This window comes from Opisthocomus hoazin, chromosome 6, assembly GCF_030867145.1.
Source record: "Opisthocomus hoazin isolate bOpiHoa1 chromosome 6, bOpiHoa1.hap1, whole genome shotgun sequence".
NCBI lineage: Eukaryota > Metazoa > Chordata > Aves > Opisthocomiformes > Opisthocomidae > Opisthocomus > Opisthocomus hoazin.
The window spans coordinates 76,473,089-76,494,825 of NC_134419.1; the positions used below are offsets into that span (position 1 = coordinate 76,473,089).

The 21,737-nt window shown below is 52.8% G+C and overlaps 1 protein-coding gene across 2 annotated transcripts in view; it reads left to right on the forward strand.

Moving 5' to 3' along the window:
• LHPP (phospholysine phosphohistidine inorganic pyrophosphate phosphatase) overlaps positions 1 to 21,737 on the forward strand; it is a 94,843-nt gene that overhangs the window by 51,479 nt on the left and 21,627 nt on the right. Inside the window, exon 7 of one of the 2 annotated variants that reach the window (XM_075423896.1) lies at positions 16,307 to 16,400. The exons of the other annotated variant lie outside the window; for it this stretch is intronic. Coding sequence (XP_075280011.1) covers positions 16,307 to 16,370 — 64 coding nt within the window. The 3' untranslated portion in view covers positions 16,371 to 16,400. Of the gene's footprint in view, positions 1 to 16,306; positions 16,401 to 21,737 lie in introns of those variants that run through there. 2 annotated transcript variants of the gene reach the window in all.

The window sequence follows — 21,737 nt, forward strand, 5'->3', positions numbered from 1 at the left end:
TAGTGACATTTAAATGTAATGATCGTAACATACCCTGCCCTCGGGAAGTGTGTTTAAGCTGCCTCCCAGTGCTTGCATTAGCCAGTAGACTTAGCAGGATTTTATGGATCTATTTTCAATTAAAAGCAAAGAGCTGGAATTTCTTCCTGCTGAGTTCGTCTTCTGCTCTATTTGTAAGTTCAAACAAAAAATACGCCTTGACTTCTTTGCTAGGCTATAGATACCATAGGTACCTTGGGCCGAACTCTGCAGTCCTCACCGGCTCAAGGTGACCTTGGCTTCAGCCGGTGGCAGGCAGGATTTGGAAATTTGGAAAGAAATTCCCTTGCAAAAGCGGATGAGATTGGAGAGGGAGAGCAAATTTCTTTTGATGCTATATGGAAAAATTCGCTTTAAGATGGTTTAAACTGCTGCATGCTCGATTTTGACTTGACTATTCGTTTGCTCCCAGCTTTGAAGAATTGTGTAGCCCCAGAAAAAAATCTTTCATATGATTATTTTGCTCTGGTGACTTTGGAAGTGAGTGTCAGACAGTCCCATTCTTCAGCACTGAATTGCCCGGTGAGCGAGTGCAGGGGTGGCAGAAGTCCTGCCTGCCTTTCACAGCAGGACTGTGCGCACGCAGAGAGGAGAGATCCTGCGGGGGGTTGTAGAAATGTCCACCACGATATAATGCGTATCATAAAGCTGCAAACCAGAAACAGACCCCTGAACAGCCCGGAGGCCCGGTGGCTTGTCTCTGTGTCACACAGGTAGTTGTTTAGTGTAGATGGAAGAGGCATGTGGCTTCATCTTTAATATCAAAGGGTCTTGGGGGACCTGAAAATGTGGTAGGAGGGTCGGGGTGAGGCTGAGGGGCTCTAATCTCTGCCAGATGCCCCGTTACCGTCTGAACATGAGGAAGAACTTCCTCCCTCTGAGGGTGACGGAGCCCTGGCCCAGGCTGCCCAGGGAGGTTGTGGAGTCTCCTTCTCTGGAGATATTCCAGACCCGCCTGGACAAGGTCCTCTACAGCCTACTGTAGGTGACCCTGCTTCGGCAGGAGGGTTGGACTGGGTGACCCCCAGAGGTCCCTTCCAACCCCGAACATTCTGTGATTCTGTGATTCTGTGATTCCAGAAGACGAGCTGGTTTAGGATGGCCGTTGCCTGCAGCTCACTGCCTGGGGCCTCCGCATTGGCCGCTCCGATGCTGCGGTGCGGGGAGGCTCGGAATCGTACCGGCGCCTGGAATCCAGCGCTCCGGCTCTTTGGCCTGAGCACACTGAATGGGACGCTGGCGATTCAACACCCTGCCCTGCTGCTGTTGGGTTATTGCCATGAACATGAAGTTGGTGTGCACCCAGCTGAGGGCGTGATATGAAAAAATTATGAAATAAGCCCTATGCAGATTTGGGTTTTCTTTCTGCAGCTCGGTAGAGATGCCCTCACCTCTTGCCCACAAAGCCTGTGCCCGGTGGGCTTTCTTGAAACTTAATTTACAGCGCCCGTGGCAGCTCTGTGGTTGGGGTAAATGTCCAGCCAAGTCCCCAGACAGCTGCACTGGCTCTGCTGAAGCCAGGGGACCGGTGCTGATTTACACCCTCAGAGCTCGTGCCTCTCAGCCTCTAAAACCTGTGCTCTTCTTGCCCTGGCTGTAATTACTTTTGCCCCCACACCATCAGCGTGACGAGCGTGCACGAGCAAGGGAGCCGTTTGCCCTTGACGAGGTCTGGGTGCAGGCTGCTGTTGCTCCTTGCCGGGGCTCGAACCAGCCCGGCACGCTGACCTCCTCCTGCCGCCGGCACTCCTCTGCCTGCGTTATTTTTCAGCAGCAGACGGTTTTGGAAAAGCGTACAGCAGCTTCTAGAGTTCCTGCCGTGTGAAAGGACTTTCACAGATGTTAATAGTCAAAAAGCATTCGTTTCTGCTCTGTAGACCTGCTGTCATTAAAGCACCATTCAGATGAGTAGCACGGAAGGGAAGCAAAGGTTCTGTCTGGGGTCACTGAGTGGGACTGGGGATTCTACTCTGTGGCCGGAGGTCTTGCTGTAAAAGCCTGTGAAATTGCAGGACGCTTTTCCAACTTGAGGACTTTTATTTAAAAAGCTTTGGACTGTCATCCTGCTGAGTGCAGAATCGCTCCATCCCCGTGTTACCTCAGTTTTCTCAGGTTATTAAAAGCCTTGGCGAGCGGGAGCGCTGGCAGGCTGCTGGAGGAGGGAGCGGGCAGCTTCGTGCGGGACCTGGGCTCGGACTGACGGCGGAACGGTCCGGAGCTCCGTCTGGAAAGCGGTGCCAGGGCTTTGGGCTTCTGGCCTTGGACTGGAACCGCACCTTCGTATTTGGAAAACAGATTTCAGCCTGGACCGTAGTGAAGGGAAGGAAATACTTCGTGGGTTAGCAGGGGAGAGCAGCGGTTTGGCTAAAGGCAGGCATTGCCTGCCAGGGAAGGGTGCGGAGGTTTGGTTGGCTCCCCCAAGAAAGACACAAGGAGAGCTGGGAGAGTCATAGCACGAGGGTTCAGCACACATGAAAGACGGTGGGCAGGGGTCTTGCCACCTCTGCCTGCACCTCGTGTGCCCTCAGCAGAGCCCCGGTGCCCCTGCACCCCGAATGGGGCCGTGCCCTTCAGCATGGCGGGGCCAGCGTCGCACTCACGCCGTGACGTGACCTGCTCCAGCGTCAGTGGGTGTGAAGCCAAGGACGCGGTTGCCAAATGCTTGCCCGTTCCTGGCCTGGGCATTTCCAGGGCTGAGCCTGAGCTGGAAGCACAGTGGAGAAGGGACTGCAGTGGCTCCTTAGTTTGCAAAGGTCCTGGAGACTTCTGCTGTGAGAAAATAGAAGAAAACTCTCCGTGGACCTGTCTTCGCTTTTCATTTTGATCAGTCCGTGGGTAAAGAGTAGGCTATTGCATAGGCAGGAGTGCTGTTGGAGTTCCTCACCCTGGGGAGATGATGAGGCACTCCAGGACAGAAAGTCAAGTGGTGATGCTGCATGTCCTCGAGAGGGTCTGGTGGCTGTGCAGGAGACCCGGCTGCTGCACGGTGGCAGCTCATGGCGTCTCCTGCACCATTCAGCACTCAGAGAGCACGGTCATGTGGTTCATAGGGCTACAGAGGTGATGAGGGGACTGGAGCATCTCTCCTACGAGGAAAGGCTGAGGGAGCTGGGCTTGTTCAGCCTGGAGAAGAGAAGGCTGAGAGGAGACCTTAGAAATGCTTATAAATATCTGAAGGGTGGGTGTCAGGAGGACGGGGCCAAGCTCTTTTCAGTGGTGCCCAGCGACAGGACAAGGGGCAATGGGCACAAACTGAGGCACAGGAAGTTCCGTCTGAACATGAGGAAGAACTTCTTCCCTCTGAGGGTGACGGAGCCCTGGCCCAGGCTGCCCAGGGAGGCTGTGGAATCTCCTTCTCTGGAGATATTCCAGCCCCGCCTGGACAAGTTCCTGTGCAGCCTGCTCTGGGTGACCCTGCTTCGGCAGGGGGGTTGGGCTGGGTGACCCACAGAGGTCCCTTCCAACCCTGAACATTCTGTGATTCTGTGATTCTGTTCAGGGCAAGCACAAAATGTCATTTTTTGGTCGGTTTCCTGGGGTGAGTTGCCAAGCCTACGTGCAGGCATGCTGGAGGACAGAGGGCTCATCTGGCTCAGGCAGTTTTTTGTCCAGGATCTATGCTCAGAGTAAGGCCACTGCAAAAAAAAAAGAGAGTTGACACAGAGCTTTGCTGAAGCTCAGAAAAAAAGCAAGTTTGCCTAGGGATAATGCATTTGTTTAATCAGTTAGATCTGAAAACAGGATTAAGCCCTCCTGAGGGCTTCGAGGTGGCAAACAGGAGGCTCAGCCAGGCCTGTGGGTGCTCAGCTAGAAATGCTCTTGTCACTGGTGGCACCTTCCAGTGGTTGCTGGTGCCTTGAGAGACCTCCAAGGCTGCGAGGGGCTGTCAGGCTGATGCCCACCAGGGCCAGGACCACCTGGGAGCCTCCAGATGTGCCCTCGGCCTCCATCTTGGGTGGTAAGCAAACAGCATCCTCCAGGATGAGCAGTCCAGCAATGCTCCTCTGAAAACACCCTGCAGCGGGGTGAGGGAGAGGATCATTACAAATTTTACACACAACTTTGAAGGCACAAACTTAGCACAGGATGTGTGTGGGCGCAAATCCGCCAACACCAGCGACTGAACCCCTTTCACAAGGGTGAAGCTGGTCCGTGTTCTCCGGGTGAGATGGTACCACAGTGCTGCCCAGCGTCACACAGTGCTGCCGTGTCAGGGAGGAGTTTCTTCCCAGGGAAAAATGATGAAAAGTGCCAGTCGCTTCATTACCGGTTGTCCTGTTCCCTGGGAATGAGGTGAGTGGAGCTTGAGGAACAGGAATTAGGAGAAGAAGAAGAAGAGGAATGAAGCAGAAAGGAAACCAACCTGATGCGTTCCAAGACCAGATCAGAGTGCCTGGGACCAGTCAGGTGTTGCCCTTGGTTACAAGAGCTGAAAAACTGAGAAGAGTTCTTGAAAGGGGAGATAAGAAGGACCTCTCCAGATGACACTTCGTAACATGGTGCACAAAGATTTGGCAGGCACCCGGAGGCTCACTGCTAGTGGTTTTTGTTGAGAAGGGACAGGTGGGCATGCTTTCAGAATGCTGCTGTGCAGCGGTAAACCCTCTGTCCCAAACATACTCTTTATTTGCAGCTTCAGAAAGGTTTATTTGCACAATAAAGTGACCCACTCGACGATACCTGGGGACTTCGCCCCGGTGACCGGCCCGCAGCCCGTAGCTCTCGCGTGCAGTCCCAGGAGACAGGCAGAACTTGGCTTTGCACGCGCTGAGGAACGGACGAATAAATAAATAATCCTTCCTGGCCTATCCAATTCACCATTTATAGTCATGCAACAAAATCCTGCATTCTGGTTTTCAGAGAGCTGGGGGCTGGCTGGGGGCAGGGAGAGGGGGAGCCTGTCCGTTGCTGGGGGAAGCCTCGTCCAGGCACGGGGCGAGGTCTGTCTGATGGGACAGGCTAAGAGGAGCCTGTGCTCTGCAAAAGCCACAGGGAAGCCATCCAGCAGCAGCTCCATTTTGAGTTACCCTTGTCTTGTTTCCACATTGTTCATATATACATGAACAGAAAGGCCAGAAGGGCTTGGTTTTGCACAGAGGCTGTGTGAGGGCAGCAGGGGGGTTTGTTACTTGGCTCACAAAAAGATTCGGCTGCTGGCCGACGGGCTGACAGGGCTCACCTCTCGCGTTTTGTAGGTTTGGCCGTTGGTTTCAGGGATGTCTGGAAAATTCACCTACTTGTTTAGCACATTACCTGGCTGGAGCGCTGGGCCGTGAGAGGATGCTGCTTTACAACCTGATTCGAGCGACCTCCGTTGCATTTCAGGTTTTGCAGAGATTCACACAAAAATTTCCTCGGTGGTTGTGCCGGGGAAGCGCAGGGAGGGGCAGGTGGTGGCTCAGAGCCAGGCGTCGAGAGCACGAGGACGCGTGAGGACAGAGCTGTGCCAGAGAAGAGGGTTACACCTCCCTTCTTGCATACATTGTAAAATGTGAGAGGTTGGTTGTAAGGGCTGGGATTATCCTGCTCGCTTGGCTTTATATAAACTTTTCGAAAATCACATTTAATTTCATCATTTTGGTAAAAGAAACATCAGCTCATGTTCCTGTTTCACAGATGATCGTACTTGACGCTCTTGGGAAAGAGGAGAAGCTCATGTGAGCTTGTGAGATGTCTCTGGTTGCTTTCTTGGGGTGTGTACGGGTGCCCCGGTTCTGTTTATCTCACCTAAAGTGGATTTCCTTCTCTTTGGTTTGTTTTTGTTTTCCTTTTTGTTTTCAATATCTAGTTTATGGGGCCCTGAAAACAGCCATCCATGGTTGCTGCAGTTCTGTTAAAGACTTCAAGATATTTTTCAGCTCCTCTGTTTTCAGCGAAGCTCTGAAGTGTTTATTCAGCTTTAACAAAGCCTTAATCTTGTCCCTTACTGAATCTGTGCCGAGTTCGGTGTTCGCCATAACTCTCTGAAATAGCCATAATACAGATTAAATTTGTCTGCTCCTGCTTGGTTCTCAGCGTAATCCATTGGCAGTACAAAATGCCATTAGCAAGGAAGGGCCTCGCTGGAAGTCGTTCTGTCCTGTTGTCTGCCCCAAAGCTGGGGCCGAGAGAGGTCTCCGGGAAGAGATGGGGTCTGGCAGCAGAGCTGCTGGGCGCACGTCCCCGCTCCCTGCCGCGCTCCTCGGCGATGCGTGTTCAGAAGCGGGCGGCTCTAGCCACCAGAGCCGTGTTTTACCACCCTGTGAATAGCCCACGTTACTGTTCTCGGGCAAAAACTGATGGAAGGCTCTTTGTCTGAAAGCAGAATTACATGAAAATTAGCTAGGGCTGGTGAAGTAGCATCTGTGTTATCTTTTCCTTAACCCCGCTTTACCTCTCCTCATCTCAACGTGTAAATCCTGTCGCTAATGGGATTTATTGCACAGAAACCTCCGGAGCAAAATCTGTGGCTTTCGGAGGAACGTATAGCTTGATTTTCTCCATAAATCATATCGGTTCTGTCCAGGTGGTTTAGCTGCAGCGTGCTCCTGCGGTCGTGTGTCTGCTGACTTTCCCAGCTCTCAGCACAGTTACTCGGTGATATTTGTACGCGCAGAAGTACGGACCCACATGCGTTTGAGACTTCTCCTATCACGTCCCAGAAGCCAATGAGCCCAGCAAAGGGCGATGTTGAAGGCAGCGCTGTCATTAAGCCAGCGTGGCCTTGCTTGTTGCCCGTGGGCGGTGCATTAGGAGGAGAGTGGCCAGCAGGACGAGGGAGGTTCTCCTTCCCCTCTACACTGCCCTAGTGAGGCCTCATCTGGAGCACTGTGTCCAGTTCTGGGCTCCCCAGTTCAAGAAAGATGAGGAGCTACTGGAGAGAGTCCAGAGGAGGGCTACGAGGATGGTGAGGGGACTGGAGCATCTCTCCTACGAGGAGAGGCTGAGGGAGCTGGGCTTGTTCAGCCTGGAGAAGAGAAGGCTCAGAGGGGACCTAATATATACTTACAAATATCTGCAGGGTGGGTGTCAGGAGGATGGGGCCAAGCTCTTTTCAGTGGTGCCCAGCGACAGGACAAGGGGCAATGGGCACAAACTGAAGCAGAGGAAGCCCAGGCTGCCCAGGGAGGTTGTGGAGTCTCCTTCTCTGGAGATATTCAAGACCCACCTGGACAAGGTCCTCCACAGCCTACTGTAGGTGACCCTGCTTTGGCAGGAGGGTTGGACTGGGTGACCACAGAGGTCCCTGCCAACCCCGACCATTCTGTGATTCTGTGTGATTCTGTTTGCCTGTGCCCCGGTACACGCGTGGCCCAGTACAGCCCCCCAACACAGCCCCTGGCTTTGGGGCTGCCTTGCCGGGGTTTCCCTGAGTTTGGCGCCTGGGTAGAAACTCCTGGCAGCTTTCTCTGAAAGTCTGAAGTCTTTGGTGAGTTGGTTTTCTCCTGGCGATCGCGTTCCAAAGTCAAAGCGCTGATGCACAGGGGACCTCTGGAAGGGGTGTTACAGCCTGATGGAGCGGCTGGATTTTATGTCTGTTCTTCCTAACAGGTGCTGGGCACTTCTGTTTCTAGCCGTTGCTGTCCTGAAGTCCTATCTTTGCCCTTGAAATAGATCGAATCATCTTCTCCTTAATCTCATCTTTATTTCTCGATGAATTTGCAGGGTGTTTAATTGTTTGGACATGGCTGCTCCTGGCTGCAGGCTCGCTCCTTTCTGGGGCTGCCAGCGTGGGTGATGTTATCTTGGCCTGATGTGTTCGCCTTACAGCATCTTCTGTCCCTCCAGCTCTTGGCAACCTAATAGGCATGTAATTAGGTTTACTCCCTGGAGTATTGCCCTCGGCGCTGTCTCCTCTCTGCTCAGTCGGTTGGGTATCTCTCTTCTCCGAAGAGATGGCTGCAGTCAGCCCTCACTGGGCTCAGACCCTCTCTGCCTTCCTCTGAAACTCACACCATGGATTTGTACATCAGGCAAGCAGGATTTTTAAACCAACTTCCAAATTCCAGTGTAAGCTCTCCTCCATCTGTTAATTAATCTAACCCAGGTGTGCACAACCGAGGACTCAATTTACTGGGTAAACACCAGTTACTGACTGGGTTAGCGTGGCCAGTTAAGGCTGTCTAAAATGAAATTATCCTGGAACTGAAAAGCTCACAGATGTTGTGGCACTGCCATGGCAGGGTGGTGGGATGGTGGCAGAGGGAGTCAAGAAGGGCTTTGCTGATCCCAGAACCCCCTTTCAGGCAGTGATTTGGGATGAAAGAGGTGACCAGAGCAGTGATAAAAATACTAATAAGCTGCTGTATTGTAGTCTGAGGGAAGACGTGTGGATGTGGTGGGGGGTGTGTTGCTGTAAGAGCCTCGGCACCAAGACCAGAAGGGTTTGCACCGTCAGACTTGTTGCAACAAGTTGCGCATCTCCGTCAAGCTTTGGAGGCGAGGTGTTGCTGCGTGGCTGGGCCGAGCACACTTTGCTTCAAGTGTGACCCGAAAGAGGTTCTGTGATGGCAGGAAGCCTTCAGTTCAGGCTGGTCTAAGTGTCACCTCGCACGCTGCTTTGATGCCCTGACTCATAACCACAAGCTCTTCCTGAGCTCACACGTTTTCCTCCCCAGCCCCATCTCTGAGCAACCACTGCTCTTGCAGAACCTCTCCACCATTCCTCCTGCCCTGGAGACCAGAAGGGAGACGCGGATTTTCCAGCTCGCTCTGCACTTCCATCTGTCTGTCTGGGGGAAGCCCAGTTGGAGAGGGGCTTCCTTCCACCGCTTCTGCTGGAGCGGGCGGCTGGGTGTCCAGCAGGGTGTTGGGCCTGGCCACGCCGTGGGCACCCGCAGCCATGACGCCAGCCGGGCTGTTTCTCAAAACGCAGGCCCTGGCACCAAATTTAAACAAGTGATGCACCAGCCCGTCGGTGCTTTACCTGTCCAAGTCTGCCCGGTGGTTTTGGGACCTTGCTCCCCTTCAGGGGTGCGTTTGCATTTCCCCCGTGCCCTTCTAAGCATCTCCGAGTGGTTTAGAAACAAAGCTCTTGCAGGAAGGGTTGCTGAAGACAGGCAAAGGTCACAGCTGGGAGAAAAGGGATCCCAGTTATTTTAAAATCGTTTTTTGGTGGTTGGGGAGGCCTTGGGAGTGGTGACTTTTTGACTCTGCAAATGTGTTGCTTCCGGTAGGAACTGGGTGGAGACATCACCTACAGCAAACGGCGTTCTCCTGCCTCAGGCAGGGTGCAGAAAAAAGGAGAAGGCTGTGTGTTTTGACTTAACGAAGAGCAGAAACAGGTGCTGCCAAAGGAGTGGAAGATATTAAGTCCAGCGCTTTCCAGGAAAAATGTCCTGTTCCCAATCTGCTCCTCATTTGGCGTTAAAAGGTTGGATTTAAGTAGGTCAGTTCCTCCTAGGGCTGCAAAGGCGAGAGCCGGAGCTGTAGCACGGCGCAGGCGAGAGGTGCAAGCCCTTCCCCTCCCCGTCCTGACCTCCACGACTCTGGGCTTTTCAACCCTGTGGCCTCTGGAGCTCCACTTTACTTTTCTGAGCAGAGCTTTGCTTGGCCACTGCTGTTGTACAAATGCTGAGCACCTTTTCCCCCGTGGCTGCAGGTAGCGATACGTTTTCTTTGGTCTCTATCAATCTGTTGCAAGGCAGTGATGACCTGCCCGCTCTACGCTGTGTGCCCGGAGCAGGGTAGCAAATGGTAGAGCTCTTACCGCCATGCAAAATGGGTTTGCTCCGGGAGGATCAGGAATACAAGCTTTCCTCATCTCGTCCTGGAGCTGCTGGGCTGGAGGGGGCTGAGGAAGTCAGGATTTATAACTGAAGGGCAGAGGAGAAGTGGCGTGGAAGTAACGGGCGAGATCTATATTCCAGCCATTTCTGAGTGCACAAGAAAACCTTGTCTGGGTGCATCATTTAAAGGAACATGAATTCCACTTGGATGAAGCAGCTAATTAAGTGCAGCAGGCTTTGGACAACACATTAATATTTTCAACAGTTTGACCCCAAACAGCCATTAAAACTTTTTCTGATGACTAATACGTGTTACACGTTATTGTTTTAGAGCAAGATTGTAATCTGTACTTCGGTTAAGTTCATTACACGTACAGACTTAATACAATCAAAAGATCAATTGGTCATTAGCTAAGTAAGTCCACTGTAATTAACATTTACAGAAAACCTTTAGTTGTGCGCTTGTCCTTCACAGCAGGTGATGAGGGAAGCGAGGCCTTTCTCCCTCGTGCTGCTGATGTTTAAGTCACGTTGCCAGCTCTATGTTGTGTGTCCCTAACCCGTGACCAGCTAACCTCCATTTGTGAAGGTTGGTTAGGAGAGGCAGCAGCTGGCCCGAAGGCAGCAGAACCCAGAGGGCTTCATGGGGTGGCTCATCCTGTCTCCAAAGAGCTGGCTGAGCTGGACGAGCATCGTGGTGGGCTGGCCCAGGCCATGGCGGTGTGGTCAGCTCTGGCCAGACGTGCACAGCGTTTGTTTGGTGGAAAGTGGAGCTGTAGGACCAGGTCTGCTTCCCCCACATCTGCTGACACCTTGCTTTGGCCTGGGCTGTCGGGGCACCCTTTGCCCTCGTCGTTACCCCGACCCGGGTGGGATTTCCGTGCCCCGCTTTGGTCCAGCGTCCTGGCGTAGTGCCCCGGATGGGCAGGTGCGGGCACCCGCACTGTGCCGTGCGACGGAAGCCCTTGGAGCCGGCGAGCGGCACTGGCTGTTGGCCGAGCCGTGGCAGCAAGCTGTGCCTTTTTGCGCTGGCAGCCCCTAGATCTTCTCCAAAATTGGCTGCAGACAGTAACGAACAGTCCCTTTATACTTGGTAACTGGGTTGTGCTGAGAAAAATCTACATCCCTCCTCGAAGGGGCAGAATTATGCTCCTTTTTCCATATGTGGGCTGCATAATTCACTATAATTTTATTATCTCTGTGCACTCAGAAATACACCACATGGCTCTGCTGTAAGTGGAGAAGATAAGAGGCTATACCAGTGTGAATTTTCTTTAATAAGATTACACTATGATAATAGGCTACTGGTATAATTTAGCTCCTAATGATTTTGTTCTTTCTTGTTTCCACATGATCAAGGGCAAAATGCATTAAAGTTGCAGACACTTTTTTAATTACGCAGTAGTATAGATATTTTATATAACAGCTTTAATATTCAAAGGGAATTTTTTTTTTTGTGGAAAATGCTTATTTGCTGTTGCTGTTTTTGAGGCTCTGTGCGTGTAAGCACGTGTGGGTATATGGTCAAATTTCTGCAGCGTACAGATGGTGGTTTTGGTGGGAAAAATCCAAGTGCTGAAGCATAATGCAGCCTACCAAGCTGTCTGGAAGGGGATCAACCTTATAATACTTCAATCTATTAAAAAAAATATAAAATTTGTAAATGATTTCTTCGTGCGGATGAGTTGCCTAACATCAGGCATTCGAATTAGGAAACGTTGGCTCGAATCCTTCGGGGCCTCAGTTTCCCTTTCTGTAAAACAAATGGAAGCGTCGATGGGACTGTTAAACCTGCCTCCGGGGAAATCCCAGCCGGTTTGTGTTGCACCCTGGGAGTGCCGAGAGATTTACGGCCCTGATGTTTGTAAAACTCTCAAAGATCTTTAAAGGAAGAGTGCGAAGTCTTATTTTACCATTCCCAGAGGCGGTGCGGGGTAACAGCTGTCACCTGGTTTATATCCAGTCTTGGGAGAGCGTAATTTTATCCACGATCCTACCTGGCACCAAGAGCTTTTAGCCCTCCGCAGTAGAGTTGGCTTGGCCTTCGGTGCTGTCTGAACCTGCTCTGCTACATGGCATCGTCCCTCGAATCACCGCTCTGCTGGCCTAAATACGGCTTGGTTTGGCCCAATTTGAACAACAGCTCTTGAGTTTAATTTGTATCAACAGAGTTCCTGACAGAAGTGGGGAGGGTGGAGGCCCCGTGCCACACATCTGTTCATCGGAGCTGGATGGCGCTTTGCAATTCAGAGGTGGTTTGCGTGGACTGGAGTGGAAGGAAGCGGAGCTCTGCAATGATGGACTTTTGAGGTTTGCTCTGAAAAGACTTGTCCTCGAGTGTGACATGCTTCCCCACCCTATGGCCGTGACTTTGTGGCTTACACAGCGTAACCAAGGGGACAGAATTCACACCAGTTGCCGAGTCGTGGTCAAAATTTTTCCCCTCTCCAAGGACCTCTCTGGTCCACATGGAGAAAGGAGAGAGAGAGATGTCCATGCATCTCATGAAGCTTTGGAGCTATATAAAGGATGAAGGATTTGCAGCATTTGGTGTTTGCACCGGGGTCATTTGGTGGATATGGTGGTTTTCACTTGGGCGTGATGGCGGGAAACGTAATCCGGATGGGACTAGAGGTTCAGGGATGGGTAGAGGGCACCAGCATTTCGAACACGGCCTTGTTCTGCTGGCTGGAGGAAGGGTTGTGTAACCCGGTGCTGGGACACCCATCAGGCGCCTGAGCTCTGCCTGCACCGGGTCTCTCGCTCCCTTTCCAGCAGATGGGAAATAGTAGCAGAAATTTTCCATCCAGATGAGGCAGTGGAGTTGAGGGGTCTGGGCAGCAGGACAGGATTGAGCAAGTCTTCCTTTGCGGTGGCAAAGGTCTTTCCCCACTGCTGTTAACCAGTTCAAGAAAGATGAAGAGCTACTGGAGAGAGTCCAGCAGAGGGCTACGAGGATGATGAGGGGACTGGAACATCTCCCCTACGAGGAGAGGCTGAGGGAGCTGGGCTTGTTCAGCCTGAAGAAGAGAAGGCTGCGAGGGGACCTAATAAATGCTTATAAATATCTGAAGGGTGGGTGTCAGGAGGATGGGGCCAAGCTCTTTTCAGTGGTGCCCAGTGACAGGACAAGGGGCAATGGGCACAAACTGAGGCACAGGAAGTTCTGTCTGAACATGAGGAAGAACTTCTTCCCTATGAGGGTGACGGAGCACTGGAACAGGCTGCCCAGGGAGGTTGTGGAGTCTCCTTCTCTGGAGATATTCCAGACCCACCTGGACAAGGTCCTGTGCAGCCTGCTCTGGGTGACCCTGCTTCAGCAGGAGGGTTGGACTAGATGACCCACAGAGGTCCTTCCAACCCCTACTATTCTGTGATTCTGTGATTCTTCAGCCACTCCGCTCCGCTTCGCTGCCATCAGCCCTTGGGTTAGGAGCTGACTTTTCATCTGGGAGTTGTGGGGCCTTGTTCTGGGAGCTGCATTGGAGCCCAGATGGCCTAGAAAAGCCAAGAGAGCTCCAACCTGAGAGCAGCTCTTGCCACGCACGTTCCCATGCTCTTTCAGCAGGCCGGGGCTGCTCTGCCAAGTGTGATTTCAGAGGAAGCTTGGAATGAAAGTCCAGCCCCATCTGTCATCCTTTCTTGAGAGAAATTCTGGTGCCTTTGAGATGGGTGGAACAGCCGAAGGAAAGGGCTTTTACAAAGCTCGGAGCTGGGCTTCCGTGTGTCCTGCTTCCCTTTTCCCTACGGCGTGTCCGCTTCGTCCATGAGTCCTGAGAATTGTAGGGCAAAGAGGACAAAACAGCAGAAACTGGCTCTTCAGAGCTGTTGGGCTGTGGTCGTTTGTTCGTGGGTCTGCAAGCATCTGTCATCTCTAGCCCGGGGAGTTCAATCCCACAGAGCTCCGACCTAGTCCAGACTGAATGGCTTCGGTGTGTTTGCATGCGTAGCCAGAGGTGGATGCATCGCAGGACTGAAATACGTCGCACGAATATAAATACATTCAGTGCCTGTGCGCGAGCCGCAAGCTGCGCCAGGCGGCATGGGAAAACATTTCCTGCAATTTGCTGGGAGAGGTGGACGCTCGCGGGCTGCAGGGTTGGCCTCGTTAGCAGTAAAACGGCGTGCCTGAGGGGTCAAACCTCTCCTGCCACGGTGAGACCACGGCGTCTGGGGCAACGGGCACAAACTGAAGCAGAGGAAGTTCCACCTGAACATGAGGAAGAACTTCTTCCCTCTGAGGGTGACGGAGCCCTGGCACAGGCTGCCCAGGGAGGCTGTGGAGTCTCCTTCTCTGGAGATATTCCAGACCCACCTGGACGCAGTCCTGTGCAGCCTGCTCTGGGTGACCCTGCTTCAGCAGGGCTTTGGACTGGGTGACCCACAGAGGTCCCTTCCAACCCCAACCATTCTGTGATTCTGTCTGGCCACCTCCCTGCAGACCGAGGAGGTCTCTACCCTCGGGTGCTGCTCAGGTGTTGGCCTCGGAGCCCCTTCAGGCTGGGAAGGGGCTGTGGGGACCTGGCTGCTGGTCCCAGCTCCCCGCACAGCGCCGTGTTTGCACGCCTGAAGACTTCAGACCTGGCTTTGCAGGTGTCCATGCGGGCTTCGTCTCGACACCCGGCTCCGAGCACGCCTTGGCTCTGAGCAAACACCCCTGCCGCTGCTTCATCCTTCTCCTGTGAGCCGCTCGCTGGAAAGCTTCTAATTAAAGCCAGATTATTGGCCTTGGCCCTTCTTATTAGTGTTTCAGTTTGGGGTTTTCTTTTTTTAAGTCCCTCTAAAACGTCTGGGTAGATGATATCAAGGTTAATTTGTTTGTGACAGAGGAAATGTTTTCACACGGTGGCTGAATGCTGTTGGAAAAGAGCAAAATTAATAGCTGCTCACTTAATCCTGATTAAACTGGCAGCTGGGAGATATCGATCAGCGCGTTCACAGCAAACTGTCCCTCTCTGCTGCGCAGGGGAAACGAGCCTACGACTGCGGGTAACGAGCCTACGACTGCGGGTAACGAGCCTACGACTGCGGTTACCGTAACCCTTCCCAGGGTGGCAGCCTCCCGCGCCGCGCAGGCAGCCGAACCGGAGCGTGGCCTCTGCTGCTCCCCAGCAGAAGGGCTTCACGCGGGGTCAGCGCCCGGGGCGCGGGCAGGAGCGGGGGGTATAGGCAGGCTGGCTTCGCCCCCACATCTCCCAGGGTGGTGGAGCCGTCACCCAGGTCTGGCTGCGCCCGGGCAGAGCGTGGGGAGCCCTCTGGGTCGCTGCAGCCATCACAGGGGATGCTTCGAGTGGGTCAGCGTGTTGCATATAATCCGAGAAAGCTGCTCTGAGGGACTGCCCAGGGGGTTAGCAGCGACTGATTTTAGGGTTTGAAATCAAAAACAGGGCCTGGCCAGAGCGGGCACCAGCTTGGACCTGGTCCCAGCTTTGCTGATGTTCCCGAATCCTGCTGCTTCCATTGCTGTCGGTCATTTTCCCACCCATCCTTTTTATTTTTGACGTGTGCTTTCTGGGGACAGATAAAACCCCCTCACCTCCCAGCCCGCCTGTTTGATCATGCTCTCACCTTCAAAGTCATAAACCAGAAGGCAATTTTGAGGCTGCTGAGAGAGGGAGGGGGACTGAACGGGCCTGACTTTCCTGCTCAGGTGCTTTGTTATTCTCACCAAACACATGTTCCGCGTTCGAGGCCGTGCGTTCTTAATGCAGCCACTGCCAGGGTGTCTGCAAAGAAAACGGATTGCTCTGGGTTGGGCCTGCCGTCGGTATTCACAAGGTCACTGCGTTCTTGGACCTCTGACTGCTGCGCTATGGCCGGGTTTGTTTTTTCCTCCAGTGCCCGAGCTAACACAGACCAGGTCTGGAAACACCTAGAACTGTCTTCAGCCTCCCGGGGCCGGCGTGGGACCGCTGGAGTGGGTGGGCAGTAATACGACGAGGCAAAGGAGCGGCTTGCTGGGGAGCACCCAGGAATATGCTTTCCCCAGGGAGATCAGTACTGCAGGGGCTGAGTTTTATCCTTGGCAAAAATTTCATTTAAAAGAGCACAGCTCCTGCTGCTAGAGGTACCGGAACCTTTACCAACACCAGGCCCTGCACAGAATCAATTCTTCATGGTAGATCTTGATACTGATCCACCACTCAGTACTTCTGGAACAGATCAGTGTTTATTTCTGGAATGTCAGATAACAAACTGTTTTTCCACGGGGCGAGTGGGAGGCAGGGAAGGGAAGCGACCTCCCCGACACCTCAGGCAGCACCGCTGCCGAAACGGGCGGCTGGCTCTCCCCACTCCCTCCCGTCCTCACCCGTGCCCTGCTGCTTCGTCCCGGTGCCCCGCTCACCTCACGCTTGGTGGGATGAAGGTTCCTCGCCCTCCCAGGTACCCAAAGAAAGGTCTTTCTCCAGATGTTCTGCCTCGTGGCACGTGACAGTCTCGCTGGAATGTCCGTTGTATGCTGTAAAGATAGGCACTGTTATAAGCACTGTCCTTGGGCAGGCAGGCTCAGGCTTCCTGTTTTTCTCGTTGCCCTTATTCCACCAAACGTTCTTCTGTAGGTGCATCCACACAACAGCTGACTTTCAGCCTGCACATGTATCCTCTGCGCTCCAGTCCGGATGATTGATTGCTTCTGGACGGCCTCTCTCCGGGATGCTGATCATCCTTCACACAGTGTGCTGGACCTGACCATAGGGCCAGCTCGCCCCACTCGCACCCAAGTTGATGAGATACAAAGCCATGGCAGATGAAACCTGTCTGCCGTAGGTGAGTGGAGTGAAGCTATTTTACAGCTGAGGAAGCAGGCGTAAAGCAAGATGGAAAAAGCGATGGAGTTCTGGCTTCGTTGCAGGGTGCTGCTGTTCTCTTTTTTACATGGTAGAGAGCGTTGTTGTCGCTGAGCTTGTGGTTCAGTTGTACACTGAGGCTTCGGTGCCCTTGCTGCGCTCCCTGAGGTCGGTGGCATCACTCACAGAATCACAGAATCACAGCATGGTCGGGGTTGGAAGGGACCTCTGTGGGTCACCCAGTCCAACCCCCTGCCCAAGCAGGGTCACCCAGAGCAGGCTGCACAGGACCTTGTCCAGGTGGGTCTGGAATATCTCCAGAGAAGGAGACTCCACAGCCTCCCTGGGCAGCCTGTGCCAGTGCTCCGTCACCCTCAGAGGGAAGAAGTTCTTCCTCATGTTCAGACGGAACTTCCTCTGCTTCAGTTTGTGCCCGTTGCCCCTTGTCCTGTCACTGGGCACCACTGAAAAGAGTCTGGCCCCGACCTCCTGACACCCACCCTGCAGATATTTGTATGTATATATTAGGTCCCCTCGCAGCCTTCTCTTCTCCAGGCTGAACAAGCCCAGCTCGGTTCTCCTTGGGGTACATGCTTAACTCCCAGAAATCACCGTGTTGGCAAACGTTCGTTCTGCCACTCCCCAGGGGACTTGACTTCTGCAAGCGATACTTTAGCTTGTTTGCTTTTGAATTTTCTTCATTCCAGCCTGGGCACGTATGGGTGTTCTTTGCTGGCTGTTCGGTCACTGAGCCCACTCAGAACTGACCGCAGCATTTTTTGGCTTTGCAGAATTCTTTCACGGCCCGAGGAGATGCCGGGGTGAATAGCGGGAGTGTTTGCGGCCATCCAGCGCGCTTTCACGCCCCGTGCTCATCTTTACCTCTGAGCAATGAATAAGAGTCTGCGTTTTTTCCATAACCCCTGCCAAATCTTGGTCCTTTCTTCCATCCTCCATACGCTGCCTTACTGGCCTGAACAGCCATCTCCTATTTCTTAGTCTGTATTAGGAGAACCACCAGTTAGCAAAACACCCTCCGTTAACCGTACTGAGTTGTGCCTCAGAGCAAAAGGCACGTGCTGAGCTGCCGCTGCCCTTGTGTCAGCAGCCGTTCCCATTTGTAAGTCAAGAGAAGACATCGGTGGTGTTTGCTCCTCAGAAGTTGGGTTTTGATGTGCCCCATTGTGAGTCTGACACCAGTGCTGCTGGAGGAGGCTGAGGGTCTCCCATACCCCCATCCTTCTTCTATCCTTCGATTTGCAAGAGCCTTGCAGTTGCTCATTGTGTCTCTTTCTCACTCAGTTAAAACCTGAACCAGGTGAAGCTGCAGGCAGAAAGCACTGAGGGCAAAATTAGTTTCCTACTCAGAAGCAAGAACTGTGGAAGTCTGACGTCACTCCACAACAGCCTGTCTCTCCTGACTGGTGGGACGAGAGGCCCTTCTCTTGGGGTTACCTTGCTCCGAACAGCTTCCCTGTGGGAAACCTGGTCCGCTTCCTCTCCTCCACGTTCTCAGACAGAAGCAGGGGTGGGAGGGAGGAGGGTTTGGCAAGGTGGACGTGACTGAGGTGTGTAGGAGCTCTGCAGAGTCAGAAGGAAAGATCAGGAGTTGTCTCCGTCAGGGATCCTTTACACTTGTTCTCCACCCACACCAAGAAGGGACAGAGGTTGGACCATGAAGGACAGTTGAAGCCATGGGGATGGAGCAGTCTTGCCCCCTGTCTTGCACGCCTCTCAAAGCAGACAGCGTTTTTACAAGTGCAAGCAAGACTTTCATCGTGATGTCCTGGAGCATCATCACAGTCGTTGTCCATGGTGTAGGTGCATGGGCAATTTGGGCATCGCAGGCACTGAACCAAGGCAACATTCTCCTATGTGTTGTGCTCAGATCTGCTTCCCTCCAGCTGCTTGTAAACGTGTTTGGCTACATTTGTTTTCTGCATGCAGTGTGCAATTTGGACAGAGAAGTGAATACATGGGGCAGTGGGCAGATAGGTGGTGATTTTAACATCTGGGGCAAAGGGAAATGCCCCCTTCTTTTCTTATTACTCCTAGAGACGTGGAGCAGAAGACTCTTCATTGCTCAGTTATGTATCTGTGGGGCCAGACTCTTTTCAGTGGTGCCCAGTGACAGGACAAGGGGCAATGGGCACAAACTGAAGCACAGGAAGCTCCAGCTGAACATGAGGAAGAACTTCTTCCCTCTGAGGGTGACGGAGCCCTGGCCCAGGCTGCCCAGGGAGGCTGTGGAGTCTCCTTCTCTGGAGATATTCCAGACCCGCCTGGACGCGGTGCTGTGCAGCCTGCTCTGGGTGACCCTGCTTGGGCAGGGGGGTTGGGCTGGGTGACCCACAGAGGTCCCTTCCAACCCCAACCATTCTGTGACTCTGTGTAGCCTGGAGGGTAGGTCCTGATTCCAGCTTATGTCGGGAAAACTCTGGTGGACTCATGAGACCTAAGGCAGTGGAAGGTGGTGGGTGAATTATCCATCAGGCAGGATAACGTTTTTGAGGGAAAATAAAGAGGTTCCTGCGACTCTTGAAGTCAGTGCATTATTTCTGTTTGTTTTACTCCTCTGCAACATAGCCAACACCACTGATTTCTGCCTCGGGCAGCACGTGTTTCACAGCCATTAATGGAAAGCAGCTCAGTCTTTCACGTGTCGTAGAGTGTTTGCATTTCCCCCTTCTTCGTCTGGCAGCCTTGGTATCACTGATACTATGACAGAACGTGTTCAGCGCACAGAACTATAAAAAATGTAGCTCAGATGGTGCTGATGGGAGGATGACATCTCCTGAATAATTTATTTTAGCTGAAAAGATTTGTAACACGTAAGTGTTAGCAGAACTCTTCCTTTTAACTCTTTGTGAAGCGGCTGCTTGTTGTGCTTCACTTGTTTGGGTAAGAAGAGGCTTGGCCTGTTCGAGCATGGGTTGGACATCTCTTGTCAGCCGAAGCCACCACCTCCCTCAGGGACTGTCACGCTGTTGGTCACGGTTCTTTGGAGGCTGGAGGAAGGGGATCTCCAGAAGGACTCCAAAGGGAAGCTGGAGGTGTTGGAAGAAGCACTCACTAACAGTTGATTGCCCCTGCCTTAGGAGCAGCGAGCTTTTTCCAGGGTGGAGTGAAATAGGCTGTAATTATTGGCTGCAAAATATTTACAGTAAGCAAGGAGCAACTGGCTATCTTTAATTCCTGGCAGCAGGTCAGTACCTTGGGGGCAATGACTGTGAGTACTTGCTCTCAGGAGTAGCTACCTCCATCCCCCTGTGCAGGAGGAGTGAACCGATGTGTTGCCGGTCAGGGGCTTGCACTGGAGGAGGTGATCCAGCAGGAAGCAGAGTGGTTTGTGTGATCGTAACCCGAATGCTTCAGGCATCTGACCATGAGCCAGCAGCGTGCCCTGGCTGCCCAGAAGGCCAATGGGATCCTGGGGTGCATCAAGAGGAGTGTGGCCAGCAGGACGAGGGAGGTTCTCCTCCCCCTCTACTCAGTCCTAGTGAGGCCCCATCTGCAGCACTGCGTCCAGTTCTGGGCTCCCCAGTGCAAGAAAGATGAGGAGCTACTGGAGAGAGTCCAGCGGAGGGCTACGAGGATGATGAGGGGACTGGAACATCTCTCCTACGAGGAGAGGCTGAGGGAGCTGGGCTTGTTCAGCCTGGAGAAGAGAAAGCTGAGAGGGGACCTAATAAATGCCTCGAAATATCTGCAGGGTGGGTGTCAGGAGGACAGGGCCAGACTCTTTTCAGTGGTGCCCAGCGACAGGACAAGGGGCAATGGGCACAAACTGAAGCAGAGGAAGTTCCAGCTGAACAGGAGGAAGAACTTCTTCCCTCTGAGGGTGACGGAGCCCTGGCCCAGGCTGCCCAGGGAGGCTGTGGAGTCTCCTTCTCTGGAGATATTCCACACCTGCCTGGATAAGGTCCTGTGCAGCCTGCTCTGGGTGACCCTGCTTCGGCAGGGGGTTGGGCTGGGTGACCCACAGAGGTCCCTTCCAACCCTGACCATGCTGGGATTCTGTGATTCTGTGATCTCTAAGGCATGTTGGAGCCTTGAGAGGACACGCAAATAATGTCTAGATGGGAAAAGGGGACTTGGAATATGGTCAGGTGATACGCAGAGCATGCTTTCATCAGTGCTCTGCTTTTCATTCCCCGGTCGGAGGTGGTTGAAGGCTGGGTAGTTTTGCTCTGCTTTATACATGTTGAAATGGCAATATTGAGTCATTGGTTCAAAGATGACATTAAACATGGGTGACAAACACAGGTCTTTCGGTTTTGGTTCCAGGCTGCCACAGCTGCTACACAGAGCCGCGGAGTTACTGCGGGGAAGAATATGGCTTTGCAGACCCAAGGCTTGCTGCGCTGGAAGGAAAGCAGGGCCATTCCTTTTATTATACATTGAGAGGAAACTTCATGCAGGGGACATCCTTGCACACAAGCGAACAATCCCAGTTTCCAAAACTGTGCTGGCAGAAATCCAGTCACAAAGCAGAGATCAGCTCTAGGGTTTTTTATCAGTTGTATCCTTGGTATTGGTGTTAGAAAGGCTGAGATAATTTCTGTGATGATTGTCTAAGAGGTCAGCTTCTCCCTCCTGCTTTCTCACTCTTCTTCCTCTTATTGCTGGTCTTGTCACTTGTAGGATTATTCCACTGTGTTCCTTTCAGTAATTCCTCCAGGTTCCTACCATAACTACACTTAACAGTTTAGGGAAGACACAGTCTGTGCTTGAAGAACACAAAATCTGTACTGGGGAGTGGAAATGGAAAGACAGAAATCCCATTATTTCTGGTTTGCAGATGAGGCCCTGTGATGTAGAAGGTGAAGCTCTGATGTTCTTGAAGTTGATGCCAAAACCCATTTATGACTCCCAGCTGGCCAGGGCATCGTCCCAAACAGTTCGTGACTGATCCGTCCTCCAGCTCCTGCTTTAGGGCTTGGACGCAGATTCGTCCATCACTGAGTCTTATCCCCACTTAATCTTGAAGGGACTGGAATCACCTCACTCTTCTACATCTGGCTTCTTCATAATGAAGTTTCAAAGTGCTCACACAAAGGGGCTAAGTATCATTATTCTCGTGTTCCAGCTGGGGAAACCAGTACATGGAAAGACGAGGTGACGGACCTGAGGTCATGCACCACGCAGGCGTCAGGGGCAGGTGTCGGTTCTCCATGTCCTCCGCTCCTTCCCAGCCTCTCTT